Source organism: Augochlora pura, chromosome 7, assembly GCF_028453695.1.
Source record: "Augochlora pura isolate Apur16 chromosome 7, APUR_v2.2.1, whole genome shotgun sequence".
Lineage (NCBI taxonomy): Eukaryota > Metazoa > Arthropoda > Insecta > Hymenoptera > Halictidae > Augochlora > Augochlora pura.
In genome coordinates, this window is record NC_135778.1 from 35,339,852 (window position 1) to 35,365,270 (window position 25,419).

A 25,419-nucleotide genomic window follows, 5' to 3' on the forward strand; every position below is an offset into this window, starting at 1 on the left:
TCGACTCTCCGAACATCTTCTAAAATTCAGAAGATATTATTTTCTGTGCAGAAATGTTCAATAGAATTATCCAGATAGTTAAACATCGACTAGAACTATGCAGCAGGTTCGCTCGATTCTTCTACTATCAGCACAACGCTCTACCGTTTTGCGGAAGCAGCGTTCCCTTGTCGATGGCCGCCAGCCATTCTTCTTCGGACGGACGCCATTTTTATTAGCGTGGAATATATCGCAAGCCTGGGTCACCGCGATTATTAAAAATAGCGACGAATGAAGCCACGAAGCCTTCTGAATCATTACAGAACGCGAAAACAGATTTTCGTTTAATGAGCAAAGTGTTTTAATTAACGAACAGATTTGAAAGTGTTGGGCAATCGCCAGCCTTGTTCATAGACAATTTTTTAACTGTATATCAATCGATTTTCAGGTAAAGGAACGACTATGGAAGCATGGTGAAAGATCAGTGTATCGCGCGGCGAAGGAGAGGAGGTAAGAACAGTATAGTTTTCGCTGCTTCCATTAATGAAACACGATGGAACGAGTCGATGGTACTCCAAGCGTCGCGACGGTGACCCACGCCGGCCGATATTGAATTATCTCTCCACGAAATGACGGGGATCACACCGATAGACGGAAGTTTATCGTGGAAAGAGGACCGCGTACAGAGAGTTTCAGCTCGTTATCGCCGCTCGTTTATTTGTATCCTGTCGAACGTATAATAACTTGTATCTTCCAACGTTTCCTACGGTGTGCCGCGGACACCAACACGATAATCGTTCAGTTTTATTACGCTCTCAACGAGACAGACTCCCCGAGAGCGGGATTACAACCCGTAAGAACGACGCCGCGAACCGATGCACGGCCAATTAGCCGTCTAAGCCGCGTTAATTGCACCTGTCCTAGACATCAACGGACGCGTAATTGTCCGGAACTGTCAACGTCGAGAGATTCGGCGACGGCCACCGCGACAGAAATATTCCGCGCGTTCGCTCTTTTATTTTCTTTCGAAATCGAACACGGCCGTCGTAAAAATCCACGGCTTATCTGAACGGTGAGTGAAAATCACGGCCGGGATTTTTATGGGGACAACGGGCAGGCACTTTACGACGCGTCGCAACCTCCGATCGATTCCATAACGCGTTCCTTTTGCCTTCTTTGTCTCCGATAAATTTATAAAACGTACTCTCTTCTTTTTTTTCTTTCTCCTCGTTGCGCACGTCGTCTTTGGTAAAAATACTGCGCCCACGAATGCGTACGCCGTGCTACGACCAATGCTGTTCACGTTCGAGCATTCGAGAACTCGTGGACGCGCTTTACGCTAATCGTTCGTTAATCAGTTGCTCCGGCGATCGAAGTTCCTCTTTAACGGGAACTGCGGTTTTCTGTGAAATTCGAGGAAACGAGATTAATTAAAGTACAGGTCGTCCGGTGGTTAGTGTCGACGGTACTGACCTGTGCCAATGCGCAGCTAGACGAGGGCTTCGTTGATATGGCGTGTGGAAGAGTGGAAGAGAGGTAGAGATAGATAGATAGACAGATAGATAGATAGATAGATAGATAGATAGATAGATAGATAAATAGATAGATAGATAGATAGAGAGAGAGAGAGAGGGAGAGAGAAATAATGAAAGGAGAGAGATAGAGAGTGAGCGAGATAGTTTGTATATGCCCCTGACGCGGTTGGAAATCGTGGCATTGCACGTTGCACCGGTTTGCAGCGAGGCGTTGCACGCGCACAGGCCACACGCAACGCACAAGGCTTGCGCCAGACAGTCTGTTGCACAACTTAGGTATTGATCTTGCCCGGAACTAGTTTCCGTTTCCGTGTTCAGCCCCGTCTTCGCCGTCTTTCCGTGAAAATAACCGCCGCACCACCGATCCACGATCGATCTAGAACCACTGATTCATTCTTCCAAAGCCGTCGTACAGTTACGCTCGAAGCTCCGAGAATCTGCTCTCTTCAACAAATATTAAACTCCAAATTAACTTCAACATCTCATGAACGATTCGTTTGGGTCAGAGATCAAGGTACTCTGGTCACCGAGCGAAAACCACATAATCGAGGCAAAAATTCGAGTTACCAACGTTCAACGTGCCCGCGATATCACCGAGCTGGCCAATGCTAGCTCGGCAGGACTGCAGATGATTTCAATGGCAATCGCCCGACGCAGAGGCAAATCAATAGGTATTAAATAGCGTGATATTGTATTACGGTAATGAATCAATCTACCGGGTCGCATGCACGTTCAGCAATAATCAAAATCTAAAACGAATCTATGCCGTTGGCCGATGTAATTTCTCGCGGGACTATTTGCGCTTTTTTTCCGGCTCTGATACCATGTAGTATGTACTCTGTGCTCTAGGAACTAGGAACTGTTTTCGACCGACGCGGCGACACACAGAGTTTCGAGCGGAGCGGGTCGGAGCGGAGCGACGAACAATCGCGCTGCAACAAGGAGCGAGCGCGAGTGCATTGCACCGCTGAGGTATTGATCTCGGTCGCTCGTGTTTTTTTCGGTCGGCTGTCCCTTCCTTGAACCTTCTCCCTTAAAGTTTCGCGGCGTCTAGCCTCTATCCTCCCGTTCTTTCTCGCGAACCGCATTTCCCTCTGACCCTCCTGGCCGGGAACCATTTCCAACTAGCTTCCGCTTCCGAAACGTTTCCCGACGATCCCCGATTGCTTCACAGGGCCCATGAAAAATCATCGTGCGAGCTAAATAATCAAAAAAATGTGCCAGAAACGTGTTAGGGATGTGTGTTTTATCGGGACCGATTTTCTCGGTTCGTGATTGAAAGAGATAAGTGACTATTTCATTTCTGTTTTAGACAGGCAAACGTGGACGAGCTTTTATTGTTCTTGAAAGAAGAATAAACAGTGGAAAATTGCGTCTTCTAATTGCTAACAATCGGGGACCGATTTATGTTACCGCTTCAGTTCTCAAGCATGTATCGATTGTTCGGTCGATCTTGATTTCCGTTTTTTTTCCACCTTTCCTTTCATATTTCTCTCGGATGACGCGTCGGTTCGGTCGATCCGTACCGCGTAACGCTAAATAGGCGAGAGATAACAGAATCTTCGTACTCCTGCATCCTTCAGGAATTCAATTTTTTTTATAGAAGACCGATTAATCCGTCAAAGTGATTCGAAGCTTAAAGTGCGATGCTCTTAACATTGCACGAAGTGAAACGATGTTTGTCTGAAAGAAATATTTGTTTGCCGTTTTTGTCCGCGGTTTGTAACACGCTGTTCAGAGAACTGTTTATAAAAACAGTGCCGGTATCCACCCACGATAAAGAGGCACACAATGGAATATCGCAGCCGCTTCTCTCGGAATTCCAAGCCATTAAATCGAAATAATCGTAACGAATCCTCGCCACTGCGCGGTAGGACAAAAGCAATTGTGATCGACTGTCGGACTGGTCTCTCTCTGTCATAGGTTCGAATGATTTCAAAAATGGCGGCCGACGACGGACTATCACGTAGTTTCGAAACCACCGAATTTATCTGAAATACAAGACCGTTAACTAACGTATCGGGCGGCCACAAATTTCTTTTCTTTATCGAACCGAAGCAATTTAAATAATTATTTGCGATTTATGGTTTTCGTTTTGACTAATCGATAACCGGAAGTGGATATTTGGCGCGCAGGTAGCACCAGCAACCAGGTTACATTTTCGCAACGGTCCCTTCTCCACGCAACTATCGGTCAGAAAATGTTACATGATTATTTATAACGCCGAAATATATCCAAAAAATTCTCTACTTTACGCAACGGATAAAAAAATCTAACAAGTATTCTTCGATACATTACAGAATTTGAACCGGATCATTCGACCAAAGAGAAACGCAATTACTCTCGAACTTTTATTAACCGAATGCAATTACGGCATAAATTTGCCATAGGTTTGCAATTGCAGTGAATTCTTACCGATTGCCCCCCTAGCTTCTAAACAAAAGTGGACAATTTGGCCGACTCGTCTTTATAGTTGTTGTTTAAATAATTGTATCTGCTCTTCTCTAATTCTCTATTTTTATTTACAGGTTAAGGGACAATTGAAGAAAACTTACTGTATTTTCTGCATTCGACAATTTTTCGAGGTGTTCACCTATAAAAATCCACGAAACTGAGATCGAATATTACAAGTTAGAATTTACGTGATCTTCAAAGATGAAATAATCGTATTTAACACGAAGAAACGATATTTACAGGTTTATGTCGTGGAACACGAGAAATCGTATATTACGCGTTTCGTTGAAAGAGAGGGAGAGGGAGAGGGGGGAGAGAGAGAGAGAGAGAGAGAGAGAAACAGCGTTGACTGTGTACGGACCTGTCAAAATCTGCGCATGTGCGATGCGAAGCGACGCAACAACAGGGGATGTCATTGACCCCAACCGTATGTATCCAGCGAGAGAGGTTAAGGTTAATTTTATCGCTGGATAGCGAAAAATACTTCCTTCCTCTACTCGCCAACCGGGATTTTGCCTGCGAAAGTCGATACGAGAGGATCGGGGACCGTTTCCATCGACGTGAAACAGTTCGATCTGCTCTTGAACCTAATCGCTCCATAAATAACGCGTAAATACGCTTGATAATTCGAGGCCGATCCTGGTTCACAGAACGATACGTGCACCGCTCTGTTATCGCGATTGTTCCACCGTGACAAGTACGTCCATTTATTTGCGCGCCAAACTGATTTTTTTTCCATCGTATCTCCACTTTGAGGTTAGGTAGGAATATACAGATTTACGTACTAAAGATATTTTCTTAAATCTTGCAGGAACATGCGAGTAAGGAAAACAACACAAGCAAGAATGAACTACTAGGAAAATTGAAGCATCGATTTCACTTTTATTCTATAAAATTGTACAGTGCGATGCTTCTGAGAATAATATAGCGAACAAGCTACGTTTGCCGAGAGACGAACGTAATTTACCAGATAGAATGCGAAACTAGCTACCAAAAGCTTAGGGTCAAGAAAGTAGCCAGCTATGGCCGGGTCGTAAAGCTTCCGAAAACCTGGAAAAATATTCGTGGTCAATACCACGTGCTGTACAATGCTAGAATAGATGGATAATGAAATTTACACCGATTGTTTATTATCGAGAGCCGGGGCGCTTCCCCATGCCACGACGACCGCAGGGAATCGAAAACGATATTGCGAAACATCGACCGCAGAGACTCGCTGCCAGGATGATTCGAGGCGACGAAAAAATGGGAAACGGATGCCTTGTTAAAGCCCCGATGATTTGTTTCAGGCTTTGGGTCGATAGCGGCCAATCTACACCACGTTTACCACTACTTGACTACTTTAACAGACGCACACCTTTATGTGTGTTGGCAGCATTCAATTATGTTAATTCTCTACAGGTACAATACAGTAAAATCTTTGCAAGGATAACCGACTTGAGAACATAAAGTGCATCGGACACGGAAAGTTCTGTCGCCATATCACCATTAACTATGACTTACCTTAAGGACGCTAGGACAGTGGTTCCCCGAAGCTCTGCGAATCGCATCAGGTATCCCGAGGTATCCACGGAGCTCCTGAAAGCCACAGGACACTACGAGGACACTGCACACTATCACAAATCGCGGCACACGATGCACAGTAGCAACAGCAGCAGCAGCAGTAGCAACAGTAGCAGTAGCAGTAGCAACAAGGGAGAAACAGTAAAACCCGTGTGTAGTCGTATGAATCCGAGAAGGCACTGCCACTTGGCTGTCGAGAGCTTCACTTCGGCTACGTGTAGTTCCTCCTTGGGCATCCTCGCGTATACAGCCTCGCGTCACGATAGGGCAGATGACAGCTCAGAAAATTCACCGGTGTGCTTTCCGGGATAGCCTTGAGAAAAATGAGCCTGCTCGAGAGTGGAGAGGGTATGCGCGGGGTAGGAGAAAGGGAGAGAGAGAGAGAGCGAGAGAGAGAGAGAGAGAGGAGGGGGAGGGAACAGTTTCTTTTCGGGGGAGAATGCAGCCGAGAATTGATAGGTGGCGGAGGAGAGCTTGGGCGGGCAGCGATTGGATCGGAGGTGGGTCGAGGGGCAGGCCGGGGCTCTCGAAAGGGCAAAGAACTCGACCGGCTGGAGCGCGTTCGAGGCCCGAACAACACTCTAACTACTCTCTCTCCTCTCTCCCTCTCTCTCTCTTGGATATAACCGCGCGCAAGACTCGGCTCGGCTCGGCTCGGTTCGGCTCGACGCGGCAGGACAAGAATGGGCAAAACGCTACTCTTGCTCCCGGGGGTTGCACAGGGATGCTTATGGTGGCCCGAGCAAAGTGAACCCAACCGAGCTTTGGAACACTGTGGTCTGCTCCGGCTCCGTTCTCTCTCTCTCTCTCTTTCTCTCTGCTCTGAGTCTGCACGGCGACAGCGACAGACTTGTCGGTAGGACGCCACTCGGGCCACGACAGAGCACAGCAGAGTTGAACAGAACCGAACATAGCCGAGCAGCTAGCGAAAGAACCGATCGCTGGGGCGGTGGGATGCGGACTAGAAGAACGAACGAAGCAGCCAGAGCTTGCACATTCAATGATCGGACAGGGTGCGCTCGTAATCTGATCGCATTGTCGACTCCCGAGCTATTCCGTACGACCTGGACAGAAGAATGTTTTCTGTACTACTTTATATATTCCAATCTCAGCGTAAGTCCTTACCTTGGCATCTTCTAGGTATCCCCCGACGAGGGCCTTGAGTGGCGAGGACAGCGAGCATAGCTGGTCTACAAAAAGAAATGAAAGATATCAAGAGAACGATGCGAGGATCGTAGGGAAAGGGTGAAGAAGGCCTCCGGACCTCTAATTTTTACTTCCGGACGAGGTCGAGGCATCTCGTGCGGAAAAACCGACACGACGGGGTCAGACGGCCGGGTTCACTGACACGGAGAGAATTTGCTTTTCCGCGGGGGTGGAAAGTCGCCGGGGGAGAGATAGGGGTGGGGATTTCAGAGGAGGGGGAGCCGGCGGAGAGGGAGGCTATCGACGGGGTACATGTACTTACACGCTAGCACGAATTCGGCGCGAAGGAGAACTAACCCAACGTTCCTAGCCGTGTAGAGACTGTCTCTCGGGCGCACATGGCTGCCTTCTTCGTCGCTCCGAGTCCTCTTTTTTCTCTTTCCGTCTCTCTCTTTCGCTCGTTCGTATGCGCGCGCGCGTGCACAATCCGACGAACACGCTGATGCGCGCTCACAGACGTCGCACCCCGTCCATCTTTTCCTCTCTCTCTCTCTCTCACACACACACACGTACACGCGCACACATACTCTCCAGCCGGTGGTCCGCGCGTTCCATCCGTCTCTGTTCGCACACAGCTCTACCCGTGCGAAATTCACAGCCAGTGGCGTAACCAGTAGGGGATCGCCGACCCCTGTACAGACTCGATCTTGTACCCCTTCTACCGGCGAACAGCATTCCTACTTGCCAATGGCGTTGCCAGTTCGTTGCAATGAGTGGGAGGTAGCCCTCTCGGAGCAGTCTTATCAGAGATTGTCTTAGAAAATCAGCCGGCATGCAGCAAAAATACTTACCGATCGTCTAATGTTTGTTTGCAATTTTCAGCATCGGTAGATAACTCTTGTTGCCGGTTGCTGTGATCAGGAGGAGTCGGTGCAAGTATTTCCCGGGATAGTTGGTCGCCATTTGGAATTGTGCAGGATAACATACGAAAGTAGCGGGACGCCTGTGAAGAATATATCGTTGCGGCAACTAGTTCATTTTCTCGAGGAACTAGAATGATTCAGGGCGGACAGCGCGAGAGTTTGAAAAGTGCAACGGACGATATCTTGTAGCCAAGCTGCATATAACGCGTTCCACTCGTGGTGGGGGCGGTGGAGGCCAGTTTTCTGGAACGTGCACCAAGTCTACCATCCGGCAATTTTCTTTCTCTACCTTCGAATCTTTATCTCCTTGTTTCGTGTGCGGCGTCTCAGTTTCCCTCCTCGTCCTGCCTGTTTCGCAGCGCCGATCTTGAAACGGAAAGGGAACGACCGGTGCGGCGAGCCGAGCCGAGCCGAACCGTGCCGAATCGGGCCGAATCAAGACGAGACGAGACGATACGGTGGTGGAGACGGTTTCGAGATCGAAAACCAAAAGAATCGACAAAGTCTGGATTGCGTCCCAAAATTCTATTGATTCCGAAGAGAGTACGGAGGGATGCAATCGATGCCCTCGTTGATCTATGTTTTCATCAAGACAGTCTAGCGAATACGGGGTCTCGCGCGAGAGCTAATCGGCCGTGAACATCGGCAGTCGAAGGATCATAAAGCGTAACTTCGGCGAAGAGGCCGGCTACGTTAAATATTTGTCGTCACAGACTTCATTACTCTCGAAAGGTTGATCAAGGGGCTGGGAGAACGCGGCCCAGGAGTCAATAAGCACGAGGGCCGAATGTTGGAGGTTTCGCTTCGCTGAAGCTTTGATTCGTATGAACATCACTTGAACGAACGTTTCATCTTGTTTGAAACACACCGCTTCGGACCATCTAATTACAATGCCGATGATCGAGAATCGCGTTTGGAAATTACAGAGACCGTTTAACTTCTAAGTGGATAAAACTCGGAGAATCACAGAAGGAATGAAAGAGAGAGAGAGAGAGAGAGCGAGAGAGAGAGAGGGAGAGAGAGGACAGGAACTTGTATTTTGCATGAAGCAGCAACCCGTACTAATAATATTCATTCTTTCTCGCTGCATTGTTACCCCCCGCTGCCCCTTGATCACTGCTGTTCGACACTGTCACGGATAATCGAGGGTGAAAGAGCGAGCAGGCACGGAGGGGACGAGTATCGGTAGAGAGACAGACAGAGTCGTGTAGAGAGAGAGAGAAAGAGGGAGAGAGAGAGGGAGAGAATGAGAGAGGAGCAGTGAGCGAGTGCAGTTCTCGCGATCCAGCGTGCGTTGCACTCCGCAAGAAAAAACATCGTCCAGGCGGGCCGAGGAAGGAGGAGGTGGATCTTCGTGCATCTCCGGTCCGCGTCGCCGCTTATATTGATCACGAGAGAGTGCACGATATTCGAGAATACATTATACGCGGACTCTAGCCTAGCCGGACCGCCTATAGTCGCGCGGAGTATAGGCGGCCAGGCCGCTGCACTCTGGCTACCCCCGGCCCCGTGGCCCTCTCTCGGCCATCTCTCGCCGCCATCTCACTCGGGTCTACCCGACAAACCCTCTCTCCCTCCCGTCCCGCTCCGTCATTCGTTCGTCGCTTCGGTCTCTTCACCCCGCACTCTCGCTCTTTTGATTATCTATCCGTCCTTGTCCGTCGCGTTCTCAACCCTGTGTCTTCCTTCCTCAATCAAGACGGTCTCTCAGTCTCTGCAACTTTGTCTAGCGATGGGCGTCATTCGGTCTAGTTCTTTGCAAGTCTGCGAACAATATTTCCACTCTTTTTTTACAAAATTTCAAGTGCATAAAGCAGCACCAATTCTTTCACGGATACGAAGACTGGCCACACTAAATTGTTATGTTTTCTGTGATAGGATCGTTATCTCGCACATGGTTTATATATGTACGACGTCGACGGAGACAGAGAATGTCTCAAACCCATCGCTACTTATGCCTCACTCGACTCTCCCTCCGAAATACACAGCTAGACTGTTCGATCTCTTTCCATCCCAGGCGCATTAGTCTTCTTTTTCTTCGTTCAGCATACTTGTCCCAGCGTTGTGTTTCTCTCGTTCTCCCTTCGTCCACCAATGCACATTGTCTTCCCTCCAGCTCGCTCCTCTTTGTCGTATACCTTCTACCTATCTCTCCGGCACGGCGTGTTTTCTGTCGTTCTTTTTCTCTCTAGCTCCCTCTCCGTTTCTCTCTCTTCGAACCCTCTGCCGTCCTCTTTCGCCGATCCTCTCTCGGTTTCTGCCCTCAACACCCCCGCCGGAGGGGCGATCGTCGAACCCGGCCGAGCCAAGCCGAACCGAGCCGATCTTTCTTCGACAATATCTGCGCGCACAGGACTCCTCTCTCTCGTCGAAATTTATCGCCCAAATCCCGCGAGAGGAGACCTCGAGCACTATACAGACTCCACGTTTTTTCAGGCATTCTGAGACGCTATCCTAAACACAATTTTCCTGATTGCAGGTTTCGATCGTATGGTCCGATCACAATGGCTTCACCGTTCTTGCCCGCTCTAGCTGTGACCAGATAAGCCATTGGAAAAAGACGTCAAGAATCCCCCAGCTATGAGAGACATTCAAGAGACCATACTCTACCGAAACACACGGGTATTAATCCAGAAGGTTCTTCGCAACATCCCCCGGGAGTCTCCCCACTTGTCGAGAAGACGCAGACACGGAGGATGGAGATGGAGGGGAATGAGAGGGCGAGGGAAACGAGCAAGGCGCGGGCAGGGGACTGTCGGGTATGCACGGTAGGGGCAGAAGAGGACCTTGGCCTTTTCGCGGAGCAAAAATAAAACCTGTTGACACCGAAGCCCCGCGGACGCAAAGGAACTTCTCCCTCTCTCTCTCTCTTTCTGCCTCTTGCCCCTCGATTGCTACTCATCGTCTTTCCCCCTCTCGAAGCCTCTGTTCGAAGATCTTGAGTGTATATCTTCTCTGGCCGGGATGCAATTTCAAAATTTCGTCGTGAGTTCTTATCCTTTTATTCTAGAACGACACCCCTGTCGTCGGAAAAACCGAAAAATCGCAGAAACATTTGTACCCCGCGAGTTTGAATCGTCGCAACATCGTCGGCGCGTGAAGTCGACGCCCCCCCCCCCCCCCCCCTCTAAAACCGGGATTTCGATCTATGAATAGCGATCGCTTGAAATCCGAGATACTGTCTCTAAATCACAGAGCTAGATGTGTCGCGTAGAATACATTGCTGGTTGAATGCACGCCGTGCCGTCAATTTCCCCTCGAGGACTAGCAGCTTGTTTGTATATGCGCGCGTGCATGAACCCGACGCATCTAGGTACCTTGGCCGGACTAGACGACCGAGAGACGATGAGAAGCGGACTGCGGCAACCTCAACTTAGCCTTCTCGCAGGGACCGTGGTCTTTGACCGTGCTCGCGATAGAATGTACGAGCACAGGAGGATCCCCGCGTTCGCATTGCTGCGCTTCTTCTTGTCTATCGACAAGCTTCTGCCGGAAGAAACGGAGCGCTGAATACCTTCTCGCCACCATCGCGATGCGTTCAACGACGACCATTCCTAGATCAAAGTGTAAGGGCACAGGGCTGCGTCGGAAAAATTCGGATTTGGCCTCGGACCAATGAGAGGCCAGGTGGGCCACCGATGAAAAACCATGCCACGGGGAAAGGGCCACGCCTGTTGCCGTCCCGGGAACCTTAATGGGGTCCCATAAAGCGGATGGGGCCCCGGTGCATCTGCATCCGGAATTAAGACTCGTTCGTACAATTGAAAACCGTCGAATACATACAACGACCCTTGTTTCCTTCGTTTCTGTTTGTTGCGAACGGTCGCAGTATCATCGATTTATCTTGAAACACGTGTTCTCTTTGCCTTAACTTCTGTTAGATGGCTGTCCATTGTTTTCAGGAGTTCTGGGCCAAGGATGAAAATGCGCTGGCTGTGAAAGTGGCAGGGATAAAGAGAACAGCGAAGACAAAGAAGAACTGAAAAGGAGAAGAGAGAAAGAGAAATGGTTCGTCGGTTGGAAAGAAAAGAGAGTAAGAAAGAGAGAGAGAGAGAGAACCTTGGCCCACAGGCCTACTGCAGCGCTAGCTGCAGCCTGCCTGGCTGCACACAACGCACCGTACCCCTGCCATTCATGTTGGAAACTCCCTGCGTGTTCGTGGGGTTGGGCCAACAACCGCCGGAAAAATTTCCTCTCTCTCTCTCCCTCTGTCTCTATCCGGCAATGCAACTGAAATGGCCCCGCCCCGTCCCGTCTCGGTACCGCAGCATGGGCGGAAAAGTTGATCGGTCTCACTGCAATGTCTACCTACCACACAGGCTTTGGTAACCAGGTACCAACGTGAATCAATGAACTATCCACACTAAGGAAAGATGCTTCAATCAGGGCGCAATTAATCGAATTTAAACGATCGAATATGTATATGTCAAATGTAGTAAGCAGGGATGATTTGTTTCAGCGCCAGTTCACTATTTCAACGTGCATCCTTCAGCCATTGCATACGCGTCTAGCTAACGCGCTCGCCTCGATACAGCGATGCCTGGATACAGAGTGCAACGAATTAAAAAATGTTGTCAAGAATGGAAAAGCGTTTTGGAAAAGTAAGAAACCGGAAAAGCAAACTTATCGAACAACCTAATAGTGTACGTCAGGTCGCCGCTCCCCGAGAGATCACTGCCCTCGTACGCACACGCGATGTGTACCTTCTCTCGTTCCTTCGTCGTCTGTCCCTCCATCACAAGAGTCAGGAACGTAACGCGAAATCCACAGGGCCAGCGCTGACCACAGAAAAACTTCGTTACGAAAAATTGACACCGGGCACACCTGGCGTACACGCTGCAAACGGTCTCGCGAGGAGCAAAGTCGCGCAAAACTATCTCGAGAAAGCTTGCGCAACAATTACCCGTGCGAGACTCGACAACAGAGTTTATAAAACCGTCCGGAAATTGACAACCAACTCTTTTAATAAAATCGCAACATCGAGCCCAAACAATCGATGACTGGTCATGTAAAACCGTTCACAACTTCCAGAAGATAAATATTACTTCTGTCACGTATCTGTCAGCCGCGCTGGCCGCGTGAAATAAATACCTTATGGAGTACCGTTGATATATCGACGATATGATTCCGAGAGAACGTCTGGACGAGCAATCACAAACGAACCAACACCGAATAGGCACGACAATGTGAACACTCACGAGAACATTGAATTAGTGAATTCGTCGAGCCGATACCGGTCGATTGAGACGTGCACTCGATATGTATATTCAACTGTCTTCCCAGCGAGATCACGGTGCATACGGAGACTTAGGTGAACCGACAAGTCGCTGAAACTGTAGTCTTTTCGCGGGAGATCAGCCGGAGGGTTTCGCAGACCCCTCGGCTCGAGACACGTGTACCTGTGTACGTGCCGAAGTGTATGTACACTGTACACACGGCAAACAGTACACTATCGCACGACCAGAGAACGGGATCTGGACGAGCCGGCGACGAGACGACGATTCCATTCGACCGGCGGCACGCGTGGCACAGCCGACGACTAACCGGCGCAACGTCGCCATCTGTATCGCGAATTTTAGAGTGAAACTCAGCCACGATTTGACCGACGATGACTGGGGTCATCTAAAAGGCATTGTTATGTTCGCAAATGCTGTTTCTCCGATGTAGAATATGTAGACAGAGAACCGATCGATCGGTTGCAAACGTTTCCTCCAATATCTTCATAATATGGGCACAATAGGTTCATAAAGAGAGCAGTAAAAATATCAATGAAAGAGGATTCAAGATTGTCAAACTGTTATAGTTCCGAAGAAGCTTTCTTCATATAGGGGACAGCGCCTCCTTGATGACGTTGCTAGCGCCATCTACCAAAAATTGCCCAAGCTTAGCGCCGAATTAGTTCTCAATAAATTTTTCTCTCACTCAGGGGACAATACTACCGTTCAGAGAAATTTCTTGAAAATATTCTCAAACATTCATTTATAACCAATTATTAATTCTGTACAATGAAGATGTTTTCCTTTGAATATTTTTTATGTGATGCGATATTTAATGTTTCAATTAATTCTTGAATTAATTTCATTTGGAATTAAGACGCCACAGTAGAGTTCCCTTGGATTTTTCATAGAATGTTATTTAGAACGAGTAAATAAAAGTGACACTTAAGTGCATTTCCTTAGCAAGTGATTTCTTCTGTACTTGTTTAGTTGCTTGCTGTTTTTTTACTTAAATTATTGAAGTATGCGCTGAAGGAGATTCACCCAAACTCGTTACTGTTGTCAGTTATCTAACCTCTATAGAAAAGACTACATTTAAGTTTCCTTTCATTGAATAAGAATTAAGAAATGATTATTTCGTTTTGAGATGTCGTATCAAGATTCACCGTTCTCGACCATGTATGGTCAAGATGATTATGACATTGACGAAGATAACGAGGAGTATTTAGAAGATGATCGTGATGCTGAAGAACAAGATGAAAGTGATGAAGGTAATAATCATTAATATAACATGTAAGCATCAGTAAAATTTCTTTTTTTATGATTTCATGATTTACACATATTTTTAGACACCGAAGAAGCAAGTGAAACGGATGTGGGAAAGTCTGAAGAATATACAGAGATAAAAGAGCAGTGAGTAAAATGTTTAAAGGATCTTAATCGAATGGTTCGATGATACAAATTATTTTTTTTAGAGTGTATCAAGATAAATTAGCCAGTTTAAAGAAACAACTGCAGCAATTGAAGGATGGCACCCATCCTGAGTATAATCGGAAATTAAAACGCTTGGAGGCTCAGTACAAAGAAAGGTTGAAAGTTTATAATTACAATGTTGCAATTAGTTGTACATGAATTAGACTAAATTTATTTCGCAGACTAAGGTTGAATACAATTTACCGGGAGTACCTGACTGAATCAGTGGAAAGAGATTACATATTGGAGAAGAGAGCAGCAGTTAAGGAATTTGAAGAAAAGAAGATTGACTTGAAGGAGAACTTATTAACTGACATGGAAGAGAAAAGGAAAATGATTGAGAGCGATCGTCATACTATGGAGCTCACAGGCGATTCAATGGAGGTGTAAATAATAATAGAAGCCTTTTTCGGTTTTAATATTCTCTAATGTACATATGTACTACCTCTGCTGTTTTTTAGGTGAAGCCTGTAATGACACGAAAATTACGTAGGCGTCCTAATGACCCTGTCCCCGAAAAAGTAGAAAAACGAAGAAAACCTCCTCCCGCACAATTGAATTATCTCTTAGACGAGAAAGAAATTGAGAGCGATTTAAAAGCTATTAGCCGGGGTAAAGTACTGCCCACTGTTCGAAAACCAGGTACTGATTGGAAACTCCAAGTCAATATGCATGGTTTAACGACATTCCTTTAATTTTAGCGGTTTTTCCACATTATAATACAGTAAATATGCCTTCGCAACATATTCCTCCAGCTTCCGAGACGCCACTAGTAGAGACTAGGATAGAAGATGGGAAACTTCTACACGAGAGGCGATGGTAATTTGTAATAGCAATCGAAATTTCATGTAACCGATAACATATATCTAATGATTACAGGTTTCACCGCGGACAACCAGTCTACGTGGAGGGAAAAGATATGTCAAGATTTGCAGCAAATATTTCTGCTATCGGAACTGAGGCGGTAAGTAAATAATTGTTATCGGTGCTCAACCAAGGCAATTTGTCCTTTATTACCGATTAGTCTCTGTAATAATCTACTTGTTTGGTAGATCTGGGTGAAGAAGGTTTCGGACGGGAGCAAAGTACGGATATACATATCCCAATTGAGCCGTGGGAAGATATCAATTAAAAGAAGAGCATCCTAGTAGGGAACTGATTGCTAATTAGAACGAAAAGTGTTCAGTAATTGTTAAGCTTGTGATATATTAGATTAATAGATTTGTACGATGTCTATTTTCGAAATCAAATGGAGTTTTACTGTACTTGTTTTTTGCCATAAATAAAAGTAAAGCTTTCGGTGACACTGGAACGCTAAACATGACGCTTTTTTTTACCTAATTTTAAATAAGGAAATCCTGAATAAGGATTCTTCGTTACGTGTATAAAAATTTGTATTATGTTACGAAGAATACAGTTAAGTTAGCCGAATAAGATATTAACTCAATACGTATTTATGTGCAATTTGTAATTAATCGCTAAGCTATAAACGAATCTGTATCACTCAGCCATCATGTCTACACTGAGACAATCTTCACCCATATTGCTGGGAGAGGTTTCCAACTCTCCGATTTCGTTAGATTCGCTGCGAGCAAAACATTATTATTACAGAATTTCGATGGTTACTAAAGTACTTTCAGACAGTTATTCACCTATCCAAGGAAGGGTCATTGCTAAACATCTCTGTGGGAACTGTAGGTGGTGCTTTTTCCGGTACAAGTTCCAAATAGGTCTGACGAGACTCTAAGTGTCTTTCCACTTCTTCTGGCGTCATATGACCGTCGGACATTAAAGACATCGGTACTATATTATTGGACGATTGTACCTGAACAAATGTACAAATATTATACAGCTCTTATCAATGGATATTATTATGTTATAACTTACTATAGGTGTACTGTTTGATTTTGCCACTTTAGGAGCAGGTTTCTTCTTTTTAGCGGCATTAAAAGATTTTGTTACTGTTGGCATGTGGTGTGAAGTATGATTGCTAATGCCCATCTCCATCTTTTTCCTTCGTGGAAAAGAAAGAAAAATATCAATTATTGGTACAAACGATTTCAAAATCAAAATATTTCTCAGTTAAATACCTTTTCGAAGTGTCCATACGAGCAACTTCTTCATCAGACGACTCTGTTTCATCACTTTCACTAAATGAAGCATCCACCTTTTCATATTGCAGTAAACGGTCCAATAGAAAACTTTTGTCCCTATTAACTTTAAGGAGTTTTCTTTGCGTTGACCTCAAAGCTTCTTGGAAACACTCATTCTCCTATATAAAGCATTAAATCATACAATAAAATACTAAAAAGTATTACTATAATTATAACTGTAAATGCACATACATAAATTAGAAATTTTAACTTCCTCTTAAGATTTCGATACTGATCCTTGTAATTGGGCACTTCTTCTTCTGGACTATCCTCGTCATCGTCTTCGGCATCTGCATTGTTGTTTGCGATTGAGCGACAATACCATCCTTCCAACATTGATCATCTGCAACTGAGATAACGCCGTAAAGTTAGAGAGCGATTGTTTACCAATCTGTTAATTACATTGGTGACACTTAACGAGTTCCCTCTTTGCTTTATAGTTATTGAAAACACTGTCACGCAGCCGTATCAACACGCGTAACAAATTAAATGAAATGTTTTCTGTCAGTATTATTCCAATACTACTTAAGGTTAAGTCCTCGGCGATGGAAGATAAGTTGTGAACAACAAAATATATTTCCTGGAAAATCAGAGTACACTTGCTGACACTCGATAAAATTGCAATTTAAATAAAATTTCAGCAATACCTCCGCGAATTTTCAAGATGATTTTTTCTGTGTCGTAAGTCGTAAATAGATGAGGCGAATGATTATTAAGAAGATAAATAAGCTGTTTATGACTGGCTCCCATTCTGAACTTCTTTACCGACTCTATAGTAACTTCGAAAATACTGCTGTCTGACCGGAAATGTTCTACCACAGTCTTATTATCGATCTTACACAGTGTTTTCATGTCACTATTAGAGAGTATAAGTACCATCTGTTGCCATCGTAGCGCTGTGGTATATTTAACGAAGTTTTCTTGTCTATACGAATGTTATTTATGTACGAATACATTAAAGCAAAGTCGATAGAGATAAACTTAAGGCCACAGTTTTTAGTATAATATTTGTAAAAAGTACACCGATAATAAATTTTCAGTTTGGAATCTGTGAATTATTGACAAAAGAACTGTGCGATCAAAATGGGTGTACCGAAATTTTTTAGATACATAAGCGAAAGATATCCTTGTATCAGCCAAACGTTAAAGGACTACCAGGTGAGTGATAAAAAAAAAAAAGAAATAAATGATGCTTTTCCTGTTCGTTTACTATACCTGTGGGACTTTTTTGCTAATTATTCATAGTTTTTAACATACCCTATTATTGTTTACTTTTTCATATGCTGATCAATTGTTATTGGATTATATCCCAATTTTAAAATATTTATTTCGCTCGTGCATCAGTAACAAGAATAATGATCATCCTGTTATTTCCAGATACCAATGTTTGATAATTTATATTTAGATGTGAATGGTATCATACATGGATGCTCCCATCCCAATGATTCTGATATCTCGTTTCATATCAGCGAAGAAACTATATTTAAAAATATATTCCATTATATTGAAGTATTATTCAGTATGATACAGCCTCAAAAGTTGTTTTTCATATCAATTGATGGTGTAGCACCACGAGCGAAAATTAATCAACAAAGGGGTAGACGTTTCAGAGTCGCCAAACTTACAGAGGAACAAATAGCTCAGGCAAAGGCCAAGGGCAATGAAATAAACATGGAAGAGAAATTTGATTCAAATTGTATAACTCCGGGAACAGCATTTATGGCTAAGTTAGACGAACAGTTCAAATATTTTATTTCGAACAAAATTTCAACCGATGACCTTTGGAAGAAATGCAAAATTATACTCAGCGGATCTCGGGTATGGTACTATGCTGAATTAATATGGATTCAGGGAAGAAATTAACATGAAAATATTATTTTAGGTCCCAGGAGAAGGAGAACATAAAATAATGGACTATATACGTTATATGAAGGCTCAGCCAGATTACGATCCAGAAACTAAACACTGTTTATATGGTCTGGATGCAGATTTAATAATGTTGGGTTTATGCACTCACGAAGCATACTTCACATTATTAAGGGAGGAAGTGAAGTTTGGTAAAAAACAAACGAAAATCCAAACTCCAGAGGAGACAAAGTTTTGTCTCTTTCATTTATCTTTATTAAGAGAGTATATTAATCACGAGTTCTCTTCATTAAGAGAAAAACTGCCATTTCCATATGATATCGAAAAAATCATTGATGATTGGGTTTTAATGGGGTTTCTAGTAGGGAATGACTTTGTTCCACATTTGCCAAATTTACATGTCTCACGTGGAGCATTGTCCATATTGTATCATGTGTATATGGACGTATTACCAAGTTTAGAAGGTACATACATACTGTCTAGAATTTTTGATCACTTGATATTTAATATAATTATACACTTCTCAGATGTTACTTAAAAATGCAGTTTTGTTATAGGATATATAAACGAATCAGGAACGTTAAAACTGGACAGATTCGAAAAGTTCATTGAAAGACTCAGTCGTTACGACTTTTTACAATTTTCGACGCATTACTCTGCTCTAAAGTCTCTTGACGATAGAATGGAAAGACGTTCACCAAATTGTGACATACCTATGTGTAAAAAACCAAAAAATAGTAACAATGTAACTACTCCGAAAAGAGTACAAGACAAAGAATTCGACAATTTACTTAGAGCTGCTGCCGATATGGTATTTAATTAGAAATATACTAAACGAATACCCATAGGACATTTTGTTTAAAATTTTTTAATATAGTCGCCAGGAACATTCTGTGAAGACGAAGAAGACGATGAATCCGACAATGAAATTTATAATCTGGAGTTTATCCAACATAAAAGGGACTATTACATGAACAAATTAGACTATGAAAATATAGATGAGTAAGTGTATACGAATTCATAGAATGAAATATGCTATATAGTCTATTAATTATATTTTCTTCTTGAAAAATATTCTAGAGCTTTCCTACGGTCTCAAGCTGAAGCCTATGTTAGAGCTATACAATGGAATTTAAATTATTATTATAATGGATGTTGCAGTTGGTCGTGGTATTACCCACATCATTATGCGCCTTACATTTCAGACATAAAGGATTTCAAAGATTTAAAATTAGAGTTTGATTTAGGGGAACCATTTTTACCGTTTCAACAGTTACTAGCTGTACTGCCACCGTATAGTAGAAAGTTATTACCACCAGCATTTCAAGGGTTGCTAATCGATAAGACATCCCCTATAATTGAGTATTATCCGACAGACTTTAAAACGGATTTAAATGGCAAACAGCAAGAATGGGAGGCTGTTGTGCTTCTCCCGTTCATGAATGAAAAGGTTCTTCTGGATGGTTAGTGGGAATAATTTTATAGACTTTATGCCCTCTGGGAAGAGTTAATTAGTGATTATATTTTACAGCTATGGCGCCACATTACTTTAAATTAACTCTTGACCAGCTTGCGAGAAACAAACATGGACCAATGTGTTTGTATTTTTATACAGAGGAAGATATGGGTGTTCACAAAGCGCCAGAATATTTTCCTGACACTCTGCACAATCATGCAGCTGTAAAATTAATTAACTCCGAGGATATTATTATTCCACGAGAAAAATTAATTAGGGGACTACACCCAAAAGTCAAATTAGAGATATATTGTCCTGGCTTTCCAATGCTGCAACATATAAAACATACTGCCAGTTTGGAAATGGCCAAAGTAAAGTGTTCATTTTATCGAAAATATGGTAAAATATTTAGGTATAAAAATATTTGATTTATTTTATATTTTTTTCATAGGTCACAGTGTTTGAGCATCATTCATGCAGAGAAAGCATGATTCTACATATAGAACCGCCGTTGGAAACAGATTTCAAATCAGTGACGTCTGAATTGTTGGGAAAAATTGTTTATGTGTCTTGGCCTTTTTTGACAGAAGCGCAGGTGATGGCTGTTTCAACGAGCAGTTCAAAATTAAGTTTAATCGATCCTCAAGCAGATTATTCTCCTGAGAATATAAAGGAAAAGGAATTAAAGGCTGCACATCAAACAGTATGGAACTCCCAAGCGAAACAGATCACTGACACGTAGGTTTCCAAAGAAACTAAAATCTATTAAATGATGTAATTACTGTTCATTTGAAAATTTTTATGGAAACATAATACTCATTATATTTTCAGAAACAAAGGTCGCTTAGGTATAGAAGTAGGGGAAATAAAAATATTAGTCCATGTACGTTTAATGATTGGAAGCAAATACATATTTAACCGTCATGGGAAATTACATTTTGAGAAACAGTGGTCGAATATGCTGACTGCATATGCTTATCAAACGGTAGTAAAAGATTTATCTGTTCACAACTGCAACATAACATTGTTGTATACAACCATCGAGAATATTTTTATGCCAGGAACTATTTGCTTCTTGTTGGGACATCCTCACTATGGTGCAATGGGCACAGTACGTTATGCGAATCTGAACTCGTTCTTCTGTCCGTCGAGTGTATATGCATGTTAAGAAAAACATTCATTTGCGATAGGTGATCGAATCAGCAGTTTCGAAAAAATTAAGTAAAGTCAATGTATCGGTAAATGTCAGCCCAGAACCATCATTGGAGGCAATAAAACAGACTCATCAGAAACTTCGGACTAAGTATATGCAAGGGAATTCAATTGCCCAGAAATTAGGTATAAGCAGTCATTTGCTGAGCAGAATTACAGGAACAATTTATGTGAAGCCAACATCTAATAACTTGAGTCAAGAGGCGATCAAACACAATATTGGTCTGAATTTGAAATTCAATAGGAGAAACGAGGAAGTAAGCCATTAACTTGAATGTTCGGAGAAGTAATGTTTCCAATATGTATTTCACAGCAGGTATCTCGTTTCAGATAGTTGGTTATACTAGAAAAGAGAATGGTCATTGGTTGTACAGTCCTAAGGTCATCAAACTGATTCGTAATTACATGAAGAAGTATCCTGATCTGTTCGAACGACTTTCACAGAATCTTGGAAATGTAATCCCGGAGAAAGAATTATTCGATGAAGAGTAAGTGATCGATTGGAAATCTATTAAAATTTTTGTGTCTTTTTCCTTCAATGCATTCATTTCAGATCTGGAGAATTGGACGAAATCATGGAGTGGCTAAAAGAAGAACTACAAAACTTAAAAAGCTGTCCGTGCGGAAAAGAAAACGTCGAAGCTTGCTTGGTGAAGGAAATCGAGGAGACTGTCGACAAATTTTTGAAAGATCAACCAATCGAGAAGTCGGTGGTGATGAAAGTGAAGCCTCATTTCTTGTTCAAGCCCAATTTGCATTTACGCAAGATGCAACCCGATTCAAATACGCAAACCTATCTGTTGGACAGGGTGTGTTGTGTCAAAGACAATTTCACTGTTCCCTTAGGTTGCAAGGGTACTGTGATAGGTATTCAGAGATCGGAGAACCCGTTGGAGACCATGTACGATGTTGTTTTCGATAAAACATTTCCATGTAAATGAAGTGTATCCATTTCAAGTAAGATTCACCGATGACTTTGCCGGACAAAATCAAGTTTACACGGAATCTTAATTGTTTTCAGGCGGACTGGTTATAAACGGCTGTTCGGAACTTCGCGGGTACCGTTTATCTGCGCTCGATTTGATAAACATCAGCTACGGAGAGAGAATATGGTGTAGCAATATGAAGTCGTCTGCGGCAGACGTAAACGCAGAATCCGTGAACCCTTGGAAATTCACGTCCAATAAGGCGGTTGATTCGCGCGCAAACTCGAGCGCTTTCGCGTCTTACAAGAAACATCATCAATTGCCAGGCCAAGAGCCCGAGGCTTGGTTGAACCCACGGGCAGTACAAAAGAATAATGAAACAGCCAAGCAAGAGAATCGTTTAACGCCAACGTCGTCGTCGTTCTCGTCGTCGAATCAGTTCAAATGGAAACATCGTGACTCTCAGAACGATGCCGTTGTGAAGACTGCAGACGGTAACAAGATGATCAAGAGTACTCAGCAAAACCCTGCGCCCCCTGAGAACGCACAGAACAGACAATCAATAGTGAAACCGCCAACGTTGGAGTTTCAAGCATTATGGAACGAGTTGCATAAGTTGCAATTGGATAAAACGGTATGTACATATTCAGTGCTTTTAACTATACTTTACAAAGAGATTGCAGTAAGGTTATATACACTGTGCACGAAACCCGCACGCGCGAGAATAGGCGAAAGCAGCGCTGCGTATTTTATTGGTCACGAAGAGAGCTTAAAAAATAAAATGATTAATGAGATTTCTCTGGAGAAGGGGTTCTTCATGACATTTTCAGTATGTCATTTTATATTCAAAGAATATGTTTGAATTTTTTCATTGAAAATATTCTGAGTATGTCTATAGGGCCTGAATGTGGGAGTTACAAATTGGTAGAAATTTTGCAGCTTTAATTTTTCGTTAAGAAAAAGAATTTAGGTTTCTTCTTTAATCTTTTGTACTCAAGTTGTCAACTAAAGTACGAAACTAATAAATTAATGGAACTCTGACTAACATTGAATCCCCATAATGCACTATTACTGTTATTACTACTACTACGCGGAGACAATAACTTTTATCCCCACCGTTTCATGTTGCAGCCAATCGAAGCGTAAAAGAAAATCCCCACCACTTCAAGATTGCGCAACTGCCATCTGTTAATTATTGGCGGAAATTTAAACTCGTGTAGATGTCCCTAGTAGTTCAAAACCTTCCTGCACTTGCACTGCTCCTATCAATTCAGTCTGAACCATTTTCAGTGCATTTGCGTTTGATAAACGTTTCGAGTCGCAAACATGTACAAAGTATATACAGATCATTGATAATAGTTATCGTGCAGGGTTTTAAAACACGGACTTTAATTCATTTTGATTTAAAGGGGAAATTTAAAGAATATAAAATGTAACAATTAATTGAGTAGTGCACAAATATTAAAGAACGGTAACTATAGTTGTTGCTGGTACGTGTCAACATTTATAATAACAATTAACGCTGTCCGTAAGTTTTAGACTAAAACCTTAACTCTTTCACACTCCTCAATTTTTAAAATCATACGTCTCTTTGTTTAATATAATTGCATTTAGCAAAAGGTGCACTCGTATTGAATACCCGTAATGTAATTTAGTATTATAAATAACCATGTACTTCTTCAACAGAAACTATCAGAGCCCGCAAAGACTGTGATACAAGAGCCAATGGATTCAAAGATGAAGGAAGTTAGTAATAGTTTTTCTAAAAGTACTGTAAGTTTTATATTGAGCTATTGCTAGTTTTGTTTTTTATTGGACGCAGAGTTTCTAAATGATACATTTTAGCCTCAAGATCCCAGCGCTTTCTTGAAAGCTGTTTTGAAAATTTCTGATGAAAATACACAACAGACTGCACAATCTACATCACCGAAGATTCCCTCCAGCAACACAGTTACTCAAAAGGAAAATACAGTGTTGGATACATTGCCTTTGGTGCAACAGTTGTTTGATGTAAATAATTCAAGATAATATCTTACTGTTTACAAATTAGAACTTAATTTTCATAAAAGTCCAATTTGTCACAGCATGCTCGACAAAGCAAAAAGGTGAAGGACGAGAAAACTTCAATTTGGTACTGCTCACAGTTATTGCATTACTATCAACTCGCTGAGACTGGAATGCCTCTTTATAGCTATTTTACTGATGGTGAAACTAATCTAATTCGAGCACGTATTATCCTTCCGGATAAGAGGGTATTCATCAGTGATCCATGTATAACTCATGAACAAGCTGCAGGGAGTGCAGCAAGAAAAGTATACACGGTAATACAAAGCTGCATTTTTGTAGTGTCGCGTTATTTCTTTTCAACTCTAAAGATTTGTGATTTTTATTTCAGGAATTAAATTTGTCCAACGTAATACCAAATATGAAGATTTCGCCGCCACTACATTGGTACGCTACTCAACAAACCAACTCTTGGTCCCCGAACGTAAGACCACCAGCACCGCCATTTTTCCCACCGAAAGCTCAACCTCCTCAACACCTTCCTCAGTGGACCTCAAAGGTGCAGCATAGTACTGGTTATCACCAATCGTACATACAAAATAATCAGTACATGCATCACACTCAACCAAAATTAGCTCAAAACGAACCGAAATCTGAGATAAAAAACAGCACATCCTTTGTTCCACTACAAGCGCAAAAGAACAGCAGGAACATCGTGGCGAAACAGGCTGGTGCCGTTAAAGAGACGAATCAAAGTGCCAAAGACAATCTGCAACCGACAGTGCAACAAAAGAAAAAAGAATTACCTGCCAAAGTAATGCGGGAAGACTTTCCCAAAAATTAATTTAGCATAGATTAACTACTCGAAATGATCTTCTGAAACGACTGTATTTTTTCAGAAATCGGTACCCGTCGTGGCAGCTACAGAAAAGCAGAAATCAACGCAAAGCTGCTCCAATCAACAAGTACAAAACACCCAAACGACAGCGAAGCCTAAGAAATCGCGGATTGCTGCGAAATTTGGCATACCTTCACAAACAGAGGAATCGAATTGCAGAAAAGATTCGGTTTAAACAGGCATTATGGCTGTAACGATGTACGAGAATGTCGCAAACTGTTAATACATATAAATATATATGTATAAATATACATATATATATATGTGTGTATGCATATATTTTGTAATAAAATATTCCAAATACAATATTGGTACACGTGTGTGTATGTGCGTGATCGACATGCGAAAAAAATAATGTTGAACTTCGACGACGCTGAAGTCCTGTGTATATAATACTCAGTTTGTAAGTAGCAATACTTTGGATTTCTTTTTGAAAAGCTCGTTCTATTGTATAAAAATACGACATCGAAAGATACCTTCGATGTAAACACGGTTGGACTCTACTATATTATGAGACAATCGGGATAAATTGATTTTTATACGTACGATTTGGAATTGTGCGTGCTAAAACAGTATTGATCACTATTCAAATTTAATGAAATATTGTACGTAAGT

The 25,419-nt window shown here is 42.8% G+C and overlaps 4 protein-coding genes and 1 long non-coding RNA gene across 11 annotated transcripts; 3 read left to right on the forward strand and 2 right to left on the reverse strand.

The window, feature by feature from the left end:
• Window positions 1-560: 560 nt before the first annotated feature.
• LOC144473618 (uncharacterized) lies at window positions 561-4,247 on the reverse strand. Of its 3 annotated transcripts, XR_013494613.1 has the most exons (4): window positions 4,209-4,238; window positions 4,070-4,107; window positions 1,453-2,713; window positions 561-1,382 (listed from the first exon to the last, which is right to left on the reverse strand). It is a non-coding gene; the product is annotated as an uncharacterized LOC144473618 (long non-coding RNA). The 3 variants fall into 3 exon arrangements; XR_013494612.1 differs by lacking the exon at window positions 4,209-4,238 and having other exon boundaries at window positions 4,070-4,176; XR_013494611.1 differs by having other exon boundaries at window positions 568-1,382; window positions 1,453-1,958; window positions 4,070-4,247.
• Window positions 4,248-4,290: 43 nt separating this feature from the next.
• Window positions 4,291-6,700, forward strand: LOC144473617 (uncharacterized). The gene is made up of 2 exons (XM_078187660.1): window positions 4,291-4,665; window positions 4,780-6,700. Exon 2 carries the CDS (start codon window positions 5,463-5,465, stop codon window positions 5,841-5,843), a length of 381 nt encoding a protein of 126 aa, XP_078043786.1. The 5' UTR covers window positions 4,291-4,665; window positions 4,780-5,462; the 3' UTR covers window positions 5,844-6,700.
• Window positions 6,701-13,220: 6,520 nt separating this feature from the next.
• Window positions 13,221-15,479, forward strand: LOC144473615 (sin3 histone deacetylase corepressor complex component SDS3). 2 transcript variants are annotated; one of them, XM_078187655.1, is made up of 8 exons: window positions 13,221-14,087; window positions 14,166-14,229; window positions 14,292-14,405; window positions 14,472-14,673; window positions 14,751-14,931; window positions 14,991-15,108; window positions 15,169-15,253; window positions 15,342-15,479. In XM_078187655.1, exons 1-8 carry the CDS (start codon window positions 13,964-13,966, stop codon window positions 15,435-15,437), a joined length of 984 nt encoding a protein of 327 aa, XP_078043781.1. In that variant the 5' UTR covers window positions 13,221-13,963; the 3' UTR covers window positions 15,438-15,479. The 2 variants fall into 2 exon arrangements, with proteins under 2 accessions (XP_078043781.1, XP_078043782.1); XM_078187656.1 differs by having other exon boundaries at window positions 15,015-15,108.
• Window positions 15,480-15,665: 186 nt separating this feature from the next.
• Window positions 15,666-17,211, reverse strand: LOC144473616 (uncharacterized). 3 transcript variants are annotated; one of them, XM_078187657.1, is made up of 7 exons: window positions 17,090-17,210; window positions 16,861-17,022; window positions 16,635-16,791; window positions 16,380-16,561; window positions 16,177-16,303; window positions 15,942-16,114; window positions 15,666-15,874 (listed from the first exon to the last, which is right to left on the reverse strand). In XM_078187657.1, the coding sequence occupies exons 3-7, from the start codon at window positions 16,776-16,778 to the stop codon at window positions 15,790-15,792; spliced, it is 711 nt and encodes a 236-aa protein (XP_078043783.1). In that variant the 5' UTR covers window positions 16,779-16,791; window positions 16,861-17,022; window positions 17,090-17,210; the 3' UTR covers window positions 15,666-15,789. The 3 variants fall into 3 exon arrangements, with proteins under 3 accessions (XP_078043783.1, XP_078043785.1, XP_078043784.1); XM_078187659.1 differs by lacking the exon at window positions 16,861-17,022 and having other exon boundaries at window positions 17,090-17,211; XM_078187658.1 differs by lacking the exon at window positions 17,090-17,210 and having other exon boundaries at window positions 16,861-17,083.
• A 191-nt stretch (window positions 17,212-17,402) lies between these two features.
• Pcm (5'-3' exoribonuclease pacman) lies at window positions 17,403-25,396 on the forward strand. 2 transcript variants are annotated; one of them, XM_078187648.1, is made up of 18 exons: window positions 17,403-17,600; window positions 17,820-18,260; window positions 18,325-18,772; window positions 18,866-19,119; window positions 19,186-19,310; window positions 19,389-19,771; window positions 19,840-20,135; window positions 20,216-20,502; window positions 20,596-20,875; window positions 20,955-21,233; window positions 21,307-21,464; window positions 21,530-21,909; window positions 21,998-22,536; window positions 23,589-23,675; window positions 23,748-23,912; window positions 23,987-24,223; window positions 24,298-24,720; window positions 24,806-25,396. In XM_078187648.1, exons 1-18 carry the CDS (start codon window positions 17,526-17,528, stop codon window positions 24,977-24,979), a joined length of 5,031 nt encoding a protein of 1,676 aa, XP_078043774.1. In that variant the 5' UTR covers window positions 17,403-17,525; the 3' UTR covers window positions 24,980-25,396. The 2 variants fall into 2 exon arrangements, with proteins under 2 accessions (XP_078043774.1, XP_078043775.1); XM_078187649.1 differs by having other exon boundaries at window positions 23,589-23,648.
• The last annotated feature ends 23 nt before the right edge of the window (window positions 25,397-25,419 follow it).

What these genes read in the sequence shown, in the direction of transcription:
- LOC144473617 (XM_078187660.1), top strand. Translation starts at nt 5,463, where the DNA reads ATGACTTACCTTAAGGACGCTAGGACAGTGGTTCCCCGAAGCTCTGCG.
- LOC144473615 (XM_078187655.1), top strand. Translation starts at nt 13,964, where the DNA reads ATGTCGTATCAAGATTCACCGTTCTCGACCATGTATGGTCAAGATGAT. An exon ending in TATACAGAGATAAAAGAGCA is followed by an intron (nt 14,230 to 14,291) that starts GTGAGTAAAATG and finishes TATTTTTTTTAG; the next exon opens with AGTGTATCAAGATAAATTAG. An exon ending in CTGCTATCGGAACTGAGGCG is followed by an intron (nt 15,254 to 15,341) that starts GTAAGTAAATAA and finishes CTTGTTTGGTAG; the next exon opens with ATCTGGGTGAAGAAGGTTTC.
- LOC144473616 (XM_078187659.1), bottom strand. Translation starts at nt 16,778, where the DNA reads ATGTTGGAAGGATGGTATTGTCGCTCAATCGCAAACAACAATGCAGAT. An exon ending in CGTATGGACACTTCGAAAAG is followed by an intron (nt 16,304 to 16,379) that starts GTATTTAACTGA and finishes TTTTCCACGAAG; the next exon opens with GAAAAAGATGGAGATGGGCA. An exon ending in AATCAAACAGTACACCTATA is followed by an intron (nt 16,115 to 16,176) that starts GTAAGTTATAAC and finishes ACATTTGTTCAG; the next exon opens with GTACAATCGTCCAATAATAT.
- Pcm (XM_078187648.1), top strand. Translation starts at nt 17,526, where the DNA reads ATGGGTGTACCGAAATTTTTTAGATACATAAGCGAAAGATATCCTTGT. An exon ending in TGAAAAGGTTCTTCTGGATG is followed by an intron (nt 19,772 to 19,839) that starts GTTAGTGGGAAT and finishes TATATTTTACAG; the next exon opens with CTATGGCGCCACATTACTTT. An exon ending in ACTATGGTGCAATGGGCACA is followed by an intron (nt 20,876 to 20,954) that starts GTACGTTATGCG and finishes CATTTGCGATAG; the next exon opens with GTGATCGAATCAGCAGTTTC.